The sequence below is a fragment of the Bos taurus genome, chromosome 5, assembly GCF_002263795.3.
Source record: "Bos taurus isolate L1 Dominette 01449 registration number 42190680 breed Hereford chromosome 5, ARS-UCD2.0, whole genome shotgun sequence".
Classification (NCBI taxonomy): Eukaryota; Metazoa; Chordata; class Mammalia; order Artiodactyla; family Bovidae; genus Bos; species Bos taurus.
The window spans coordinates 55,709,920-55,719,344 of NC_037332.1; the positions used below are offsets into that span (position 1 = coordinate 55,709,920).

Sequence of the window (9,425 nt, forward strand, 5' to 3'; positions counted from 1 at the left end):
CGTCCGGGCGCCGGGGGGCGGGGGGCGGGGGGCGGCGTGCAAGGGGGGCTCTCGGGCGGCGGGGGGAAGGGAGAGGACAAGGCCGGGAAGGGGGCGCGCGCTAGAGAGCCAAGCCCGGCTGGGGTCTACGGGGCCTGCGAGAGCCGTTCACTGCTGCCACCGCCGGGACTCCGGGGTTTGCGGGGCCGAGAGGGCTGGCGGCCCGGGGGCGGCGGGGCGGGCAGCCATGGCCGGGGCAGGGGGCGGGGTGGGGGTGGGCTCAGGGTGCCGCGCCCCGCGGGTCCGGGTCCGGAGCGGGCCGGGCCCCCGGGGTTACGAGCCCCGGTCTTCCTGCGCCGGGGCCGCCCCCCATCGCCGTCCTCCTGGCCCCAGTCCCGCTCCGGCTCCGGCTCCGGCTCGGCCCGTGCGCTCGGCGGTGGCAAATGGCGGCTCCTTCCGGCGGCGGCGGCGGCGGAGACCCCCCCGGAGCGGCGGGCGGGCGGGGCGGGAGGGGCGGGAGCCGGGGAGCCGGTGAGGGATGGAGGGAGGGGCGGGGCGGGGAGGGGGAGACGAGGAGAAGTGGCCGCGGCTGCGCATCCCCGCCCTGCCCCGCACGAGCAGGTGTCCCCAGAGGCGGGGGCGAGTGTGCGAACCCGGGGGAGGGTGGAGGGAGGGGAGTGGCCAAGGAAGGGGGATGTGCACACGGGTTAGAGATTAGGTGTGTGAATGGGGGTGGGGGGGGGGCGGGTGAGGATGGAAGGTGAGTGGTCACAGACGCAGGTGCACCAGGGAGGGAGAGGCTTGTGCAAAAGGGAGTGTGCAAAGAAAGCAAGCTAAACAAGGGTCCGAGGTGAGTGAGCAAGACATGGGCTCAAGCAATAAACACTTTTACACAAAAGACTGAAAAGTGTGCACAGTGTGGGGCTGTGGAAGAGATGAATGTGTAAGGGGTGGAATTGGATTGTATGAAAAACAGAAGTGTGTAATTGTGTGAGGGAGGTGAGTGAGCAAAGGAGCGGAGTGTTAAAGGGGTGAGTCTTTCCTGGTATTCCCCTGACCCACCACCACTGCACTGAAGTGAACCATACCTAACACACACACACACACACACACACACACACACACACACACGTACACACCCGCGCACGCGCACACACATGCTTAGCTCTTTGTTGTATGGGGGCTCTCGACCCTGAGAACCAGTTGTACCCTCTTATTCCTTATTTCTACCTTACAGTTACATCCTGCTCCTCTCCTTATCAATGCTGTGGGAAAAGGAATTCCAGGGAAGCTCATTGGGTCAAACACACTGGGGGAAAAATTAATTGGTAAAAAAAAGTAACAGGAAAAGGGAGGGTATGTAATCAGGGACAGACTGCCAAACTAAAGATCCTCAATAGAAAGTGATTAAGGAGAGTAATGCTCTTACAAATCATTCAAATATTTTGGATGGATGGATGAATTAATCAGAAAAAGGGTCTGGAACCCAAGCCAAGATGGAGGATGACTTCTATTTTAAAAACAGTGAGCTTATGTGGAGGGTGAGGCTAAAGTGAGACCTTGCTGGGGTAGGATGAAAGTTTAACACACTCAGAGAAACTTAGCCTTCCAGAGGTTTACAAACCCACCAATCCTAGCAAAATAGTCAATGAAACATTCACCTCACAAGCCCCTTAATCAGTTAGCACCTTGGGATTTTTCTTACCAGAATTCCAGTTGCCTTTGCCAGCAAAGGCCCAGGACTACAACTATCAGAATGCAAACAGGGGAAATCTGTACTGACATGTCTTCCATTTCGCCCTGGAGCATGGTTTATATGAATCTCAAGCTTGAACTCATATCCTCAGCCAGATGATTAAGGAGAATAGAAGTTAGGGCACAAGGAGAGCAAATAGAACAATAGAATGGTTTCAGATTTTAGACAGTTTCTCATAAATGAGAAACCGATCCCTTCTTTTCCTTATTCCCATTCTCTCAAAGGGTTGGGAGACAAAGAAGTTGGAGTCAGTAAGACAAGGGAAGTCAGAGAAACTTGCCTGTTGTCTACCTAGATGTCTGTGAGCAGAGGTTGTTTGGGAAAAGTCTCTTAGGACAAGGGCTAGGAAAGCTTGCCATAGGGGAAAAAAGAGAAACGCAACAACCCCATATAAGGAGTCACAAGGTTTGCAGAAGGGAACACTCACTTTCATGCAGTGTGGTGGTAACTTCCTTGCTCATGCTCACTCCTATGTCTATCTGTATGTGATGTATATAATATCATACACACATGTCATACCATCTTACTGCAGAAAAGAGCCTTAAAGGTCAAGTATTCCTCTTTCCGGCTCATCAATAACTTCTCTGTCAGAAGGTATCTGGTCTCTGCTTTGGAAGTTGGGAAGAGGGGACGACATTATCTTGCCACACGTCCTGTTGGATTATTGTACTAACCTGTCTTCCATTAGTCCTTTAATCCCAGTTTTGTCCTCACATGGGCAGTCCCTTGGACTGCAAGGAGATCCAACCAGTCTATCCCAAAGGCAATCAGTCCTGAATATTCATTGGAAGGACTGATGCTGAAGCTGAAACTCCAGTACTTTGGCCACCTGATGCAAAGAACTGACTCACTAGAAAAGACCCTGATGCTGGGAAAGATTGAAGGCGGGAGGAGAAGGGGACGACAGAGGACGAGATGGTTGGATGGCATCACTAACTCGATGGACATGAGTTTGAGTAAGCTCCGGGAGTTGGTGATGGACAGGGAAGCCTGGCGTGCTGTAGTCCATGGGGTCGCAAAGAGTCAGACACGACTGAGCAACTGAACTGAACTGGGCACCGTCTACTCCCTATTTTATATGACCACATATAAAATATGTGACTGTATCTTTATAGATAACCTTATCACTAGTTGAAAAAAATGTCAAGTGTCTGAGACTCGAAAAAAAATTAAAAAAAGAAACCCCACATACACACAGGAAGCAAGGACTCAGTAAACATTTGCTGAATGAATGAATGCAACAAAGACACAAATGAAAACATGTTTTCCGCTGGCGATGGACGATGGAGCAGAAAGACCACAGGACCACCTCCCGTCCCTCGACCCACCTCCCCGCTTAGAGAGAGTGAGAGAAGGGTAGTGAGACTCAGGCTCGGCCTGCAGCCGGGAGCTGGGAATCCTGGGTGGCCCAGGTTGCCATGGCACCGCATTGGACTCCACCCTCTCTCTTCTCCCGCCCCTCCGCCCCAGCCAGAGTTAAGGCAGCCAGTCACGTGCCCTTCAGCGTAACCACACCTCTGCTCCTCCAAGCAATGTCAAACGGTCACGTGTGATAGCAACAGATCATGTGGTTGCCATCTCTCCTCCGCCTCTTTCCCCTCCTCGCCCCTTTCTCGTTCAAAGCTGCTTCTCGGCTGCCCCTCTGCGCATGAGTAGTCCGGTCACGTGGTCCGAACGTCCGGCGTTCGCCCCGCCCCTCCAATTTCCGCGCGCCTCTTTGGCAGCTGGTCACATGGTGAGGGTGGGGGTAAAGGGGGCCGCTCTAGCCTGCGGCCTGTGTCTATGGTCGGGCCCATAGCGTCCAGCTGCCCAGGACAGACCTCGAGTGTATGGCGCTGCAGGGACCGGCTCCGGGGTCCGGATAACGGGCCGACCCCGCAGCTCCTGACACGGGGCGAGGTGAGTGTAGCCCTTCTCAGGAATGGGGACCATTCTCGCCCTCCACTGCTTCCTACGCGGGCTGGTTATGGAAGGGTTGCTCGAGGGCGGGAAGTGGGGCAGGATGTGATAATGTTCCTTTGTGGCCGAAGGGAGGTGTAATTTCAGGAACTGGGTGTCGGGTCTTTGATGTAGGGGGTGTGTCGTATGGGATTTCCCTTGTGTGGGGCTTGATGGTCCCCAAGGAAAATGCATCTTTGAAAAAGTTATGGGGCCTCACGTGGCTGGAGGGTTTGGGGTTAGTTATTGTGTTACCTAGGGGGCTGCCCTCAGGGAAGTTTGGGAATGCTGTTGATATTGTCTTTGTGATGTCTTTCGTGGGAGTCACTTTGTTCCTGCAGGCTCATTGAGCCTCTGTGATTGTAGGGTCTTCTCTGGTCTGAGAATGGCTACCTCCCGATATGAGCCAGTGGCTGAGATTGGTGTCGGTGCCTATGGGACAGTGTACAAGGCCCGTGATCCCCACAGTGGCCACTTTGTGGCCCTCAAGAGTGTAAGAGTCCCCAATGGAGGAGGTGCTGGAGGGGGCCTGCCCATCAGCACCGTTCGGGAGGTGGCCTTACTGCGGCGTCTGGAGGCTTTTGAGCATCCCAATGTTGTCAGGTGAGAAGATGGAAGCATGGGAGTGGGTCGTGAAAGGAAAAAGACAGCCTAACCTATAGATGTAGAGTGGTGGTCAGAAGAGGAGTGGGAACCCTGAGGAAATAGGGGAGGCCATGTTGGGTCCAAGACCATTGGTCAGTGAGTGACCACTTGTTCTGGCCAGGCTTATGGACGTCTGTGCAACAGCCCGAACTGACCGGGAGACCAAAGTGACCCTGGTGTTTGAGCATGTGGACCAAGATCTCAGGACATATCTGGACAAGGCACCCCCACCAGGCTTGCCAGTGGAGACCATAAAAGTAAGTAGGGTGGGCAGACACTGAGAGGTAGCTTGAGACCATTGTGGTAGTTTCTGTTGTAATTTCAGGTGTGGCACCTGGTTCCCAGTTTCTCTGTACTTCCCCCTTCCAAACCAGGATCTGATGCGCCAATTTCTAAGAGGCCTGGATTTCCTTCATGCCAACTGCATCGTTCACCGAGACCTGAAGCCAGAGAACATTCTGGTGACAAGTGGTGGGACAGTCAAGCTGGCTGACTTTGGCCTGGCCAGAATCTACAGCTACCAGATGGCACTTACACCTGTGGTCAGTAGAATGATGGTGGCCAAGATGGGATCTGGCTTGGGGAGAAGAGTGATTGCCCATAGCAGTTGAGAAGGAGTGTGTTTTTTCATGTGCTTTGCAGTAACTTGCAGGACTCTCATCTGCACTACTTATTCCCATCAGGTTGTTACACTCTGGTATCGTGCTCCAGAAGTTCTTTTGCAGTCTACGTATGCAACACCCGTGGACATGTGGAGCGTTGGCTGTATCTTTGCAGAGATGTTTCGTCGAAAGTATGGGGCCCAAGTATCCCAAACATTTTGATTTCCCAAGTCTTTTATTCATAAACCACACTCATACCCTGCCCGCTCTTCCACTTACTACTGGCTACCTTGTCCATAGCCAGAAACTCTGAAATGTTCTGGAATTAGGAATTTCGTAGCCCTTTATTCTCCACACCCTAATGTTTTGAGCCACTAAGTAGTTATCTACCACCCTGTCTTTGAAAGACTGCTACTGGAATGAATGTCTCTTTTCACCTTAGGCCTCTCTTCTGTGGAAACTCTGAAGCTGACCAGTTAGGCAAAATCTTTGAGTAAGTGACCTGCAAGGGGAAGAACTTTGCATTCCGAGTCCTTCTGTTTCTGCTGAGCCCTTGGCAGCAGCTGGCTCTGCCCCTGGAGATGGGGGCTGGAAAAGGGCCCTCCTGACCAGAATTCTCCTGTTCCCCATAGCCTGATTGGACTGCCCCCAGAGGATGACTGGCCCCGAGATGTCTCTCTACCCCGAGGAGCCTTTTCCCCCCGAGGGCCCCGCCCAGTGCAGTCGGTGGTCCCTGAGCTGGAGGAATCTGGAGCACAGCTGCTGCTGGTAATAGACTCAGGCATGGGCACAGGGCGAGACTGCAGGGGGATATCCCGTGTTTGTCACTCAGTCGTGTCAGACTCTTTACAACCCCATGGACTGTAGCCCACTGGAGTGGGTTGCCATTTCCTTGTCCAGGGGGTCTTCCCGACCCAGGGATTAAACCCAGGTCTCCTGCATTGCAGGCAGTTTATTTTACCACTTGAGCCACCAGTAGGGGGAAATGGAGCAAGATAAAAGGAACCCAAATGCATTGTTGTTACTGAGACTTGTTAGTGAACGGGCTGGTTTTTATTACTGTTTTGAATGGCTGTCCACAAGAGGGATAGAGAAAATCACCCATTCTAGGTATTGTTGGGGGTAAGCAGGAGTCTTTTTTGTTTCTTCCATGTTTTCTGACATTTGCGTCCCTTCTCAGGAGATGCTGACTTTTAACCCACACAAGCGAATCTCTGCCTTCCGAGCCCTGCAGCACTCTTATCTACACAAGGCAGAAGGTGACGCAGAGTGAACAACAGAATGGCTGGAACAGAACCAAGGCGAGAGACACCAAATTTCCCTTCTTTTGAACACTTGAGTGGAGAGCCCCACCAATGAGAAGGCAACCTCTGCCTTCATCTCTGAAGCTGTGGAGACTCCTCCTCCAACTTTTTACAGACAATATTTTACTGCCTTAACCATATTCCCCTCCCACCCTTCTTTTTGAGGCTTATCTTTATCCTGTGTCCTTACACCAAGGGATATGTCCCTTGTTCTCCCCTTCTTTATACCTTTATATCGGGATCCTTTTTTATACAGGACAAACAAAACAAAGAAATACGGTCTTTTTTTTTTTTTTTTTTTAATGTTTCTTCCTCTGATTGGCTTTACTGTTTGGGGATTTGGAAAAAACCATTTGGAAGATGGAACTTCCTTGCAGATTCTCTTTAGGTCACAGGGTCAGTGGAGCCCCTCTACTAACAAGAGAAGAAAAGGCATTTACATGGCTTCTTTGATTATAGAGTTTAAATGGTTTTTATTTTTATATTTACTGAACTTCCCCAAACCAGGTCCTCCTTATTACAAGAGTTCTTGGTAGTTTTCTTTCTGGATCTGTCCCTGATTTACCTTGGAGCAAAGATGTGTTGAGGTGGTCCAGCATATGAAAGGGAGAAGAGGGGAAACAGCCAGGAATGACTCCAACCCCCGTCCCATCTCATGTAATCCTGGAAACTTCCCATATCCCTTAGGGAGAGAGGAAGGAAGAAGGGTTTTTCTTTATTCCTTATAATCTTTCTCCCAGCAAAATATATCAAGGCATAAAGCCTAACTGTTCAGTCATCTTTAGGGAACATGGCAAAGGCCCTTTCCTTTTTCTCAAAAAGGGCTACAGACCCCAAGTTTTCCCTAAGGGGAAGAAAAAGCTTAGGGAGAGCAAACAGCAGGAAAGATGTCAGAAGGATCCAAAGTCTCATAGAAAGGCACTGGGGTTGGCTCGAGGATCCTTCTGATTCCGAAATCTCATCGCTAGCCAAACACCAAGGATCTGTAGCAGCAAAGAGAAAAGAGATAAGCACGAACTATGAATTTCTGGGGCTAAGATTTGGAGGTGTACAGAAAGGATATAAGGGAACTAGAGAATGTTACCTCTGTGAAGCTAAAGAAGAGTCCAACACCCCCCAGGATTTTCAGGGCTTCATCTGAATGCTTAAGAAACTTTTCTCCACACATCTGACATGTGGGGCTCCGGCTCTTGCAGACCTGAGCGAAAAACACACATATGCATGTTTGGAGGATGCAGAGTTGCTATGGTGCTCTATCGTAACTATGGCGAATGACCCTAGGAATTATTTTCCAGTTCCTGATGAGTATCCTATAGACTGGACTCTTCACTTGGCTAATTCTCTAGAATCTGTATCCATCCCCCAACTCCTACCAGCACACAGCCCCAATACAAGTGAGCTGCTAGAGACAGGCAATCACATTAAGCTCAAATCTGCCAATTTGAGCATTGGCCTTAGCCAGTTTTCTATCACACAAACCACCGCCACCCCCCAAACCCCTCCCATGCCAGCTCACTGCAGTGCAGAAAGCGTAATCTTGTTGATCCAGGGTTGTAAGGTTGAACAAGCCACAGCAATCAAAACTTCTTTCCAGTTCATCCCGGGTCTTGTTGCTCATGACCCACCAAGAAGCATTGATGACATCTGTCTGGAGGATATAGGCAGAAGGAAATCATTTGATGCTAATCTTATGAATCCCCTAACATTTTGATCCCAGGTCCAGTTTCAATTTCCCTTTTTAAGCAGAGTTAACGTCCTTGAAAAGCAAAGGTGCAGACACAGTTACCATCCACTTCCTTCTGGATGGTCCTCACGGTCAGTTAGCCAGACATCCCAAAGGAAGCAAATAGCTCTGGAAGTAGTGGGTCTAAGAATGATCTTTGGGGCCAGACTGAGAGTAAAGGAGTCAAGAGGTTAGAGGGTGGGGAAAAAAGTGAGTACTTGAAAGGGCACCTTCTTACCTGTTTGCTTAGGTTAATAGCCAGACATGAGCAAGAGATTCCAAACTGGAAGATGAAGACCAAACCAAGGATGATCATGTACTGAGAGGAAGAGTTATGGAAAAAAAAAAAAGTCCTAGATTCCTTTATGTTCCACCTATAGTAACAATCTGATCTAGTCAAAGAACTTACACAATTACGTCAGTTGAAAACAAAATCATTGGCTTTTGTTTCATAGAGTATGGTATAAGGGAGGGCAAGGAGACATATCCCCCAAACACTGGAGGTCTCCTACCCTCCTTTCTAACTTCCTAGCTAACAGTCCTCCCAAGAGCCCCGGTGCCCCAATCACTTCAGGTCAGGATACAAAGAAAAGCAGTACTTGGTGGTGGTTGACAGCACCTACCAGTCCAGCAACCGCGATGAGAAGAAGGAAGACTCCCACTGCAATGACTCCTCCGATGATATGGATGCTGGACACCAGACCCAGGCCCTTAGCCCATGCAGCCACTCCAATGAGCAATAAGCCTACCAGCTAAGGAAAACAGCAGGATATATCTTAAAAGAATTTCAGTGTGCATCACCGCCAAAGGTCAAGGTGAGAGCGGTGGCTGGACAATAAAGAACTGAGTTTTGTGTGAGTGAGTGAGTGAGTGAGAAGTACTACTACCAGGACCAGGACCATCCCTGGGCACTCCTCCCATCAGAGGTCAGAATGGCTGGAATAGGGCTGAGAGGCGGCAGGGAGCGTAAAGTCTATGAATATAAAACGGAACATTTAGCTTCATCCATCACTTCCATTTGGGAGAAGCCTAAATTCAGAAGAGGGAGGGCTGGGCCTTTATCCCCACGATGAGCCTTCACTTCATCACCTCCCCAGCCCTAGATAAACCCTCTGATCACCGGAAGTCTCCTCTCTTCCCACGGAAGTCCCTAGGAATTCCCTCTTCGCCGGAAGTTCCCGGGAATCTTCCCGGAACCCCTAGTACATCCCTCTCCCCATCCGAAGTCCCCTAGACATTATCTACATTGGCCTTTCCGCCCTGGCGCTTCCTCCCACCTCCAAAACCTCACCATGTAGACCACGTTGAGCGCGCAGAGCGCATTCTTGGAGCAGGCAAAGCCTCCGCAAACCATCTCCCCAGCTTTGGGGACCCAAGTGGTCCCAAGGACTTGGGGGGAGGGTCTCGCGGACCGTCTTGGACCCCGACAGCTTCTGTCTCTTTAAATCGAGTCCAGCCAAACCCAGTCCTCTGCGCCT

The 9,425-nt window shown here is 50.9% G+C and overlaps 2 protein-coding genes across 5 annotated transcripts; one reads left to right on the top strand and one right to left on the bottom strand.

Annotated features, from left to right (window-relative positions):
- Positions 1–3,511: 3,511 nt before the first annotated feature.
- Positions 3,512–6,499, top strand: CDK4 (cyclin dependent kinase 4). 2 transcript variants are annotated; one of them, XM_005206553.5, is made up of 8 exons: positions 3,512–3,634; positions 4,015–4,276; positions 4,440–4,575; positions 4,693–4,860; positions 5,002–5,111; positions 5,363–5,413; positions 5,553–5,688; positions 6,101–6,499. In XM_005206553.5, the coding sequence occupies exons 2-8, from the start codon at positions 4,059–4,061 to the stop codon at positions 6,191–6,193; spliced, it is 912 nt and encodes a 303-aa protein (XP_005206610.1). In that variant the 5' UTR covers positions 3,512–3,634; positions 4,015–4,058; the 3' UTR covers positions 6,194–6,499. The 2 variants fall into 2 exon arrangements, with proteins under 2 accessions (XP_005206610.1, NP_001032683.1); NM_001037594.2 differs by having other exon boundaries at positions 3,514–3,634; positions 4,040–4,276; positions 6,101–6,495.
- Positions 6,500–6,669: 170 nt separating this feature from the next.
- On the bottom strand, positions 6,670–9,411 carry TSPAN31 (tetraspanin 31). Of its 3 annotated transcripts, none has more exons than XM_005206555.5 (6): positions 9,239–9,411; positions 8,571–8,699; positions 8,186–8,266; positions 7,741–7,872; positions 7,309–7,422; positions 6,670–7,207 (listed from the first exon to the last, which is right to left on the bottom strand). In XM_005206555.5, exons 1-6 carry the CDS (start codon positions 9,299–9,301, stop codon positions 7,133–7,135), a joined length of 594 nt encoding a protein of 197 aa, XP_005206612.1. In that variant the 5' UTR covers positions 9,302–9,411; the 3' UTR covers positions 6,670–7,132. The 3 variants fall into 3 exon arrangements, with proteins under 3 accessions (XP_005206612.1, XP_024847365.1, NP_001032684.1); NM_001037595.3 differs by having other exon boundaries at positions 6,673–7,207; positions 8,532–8,699; XM_024991597.2 differs by lacking the exon at positions 8,186–8,266.
- Between the last annotated feature and the right edge of the window lie 14 nt (positions 9,412–9,425).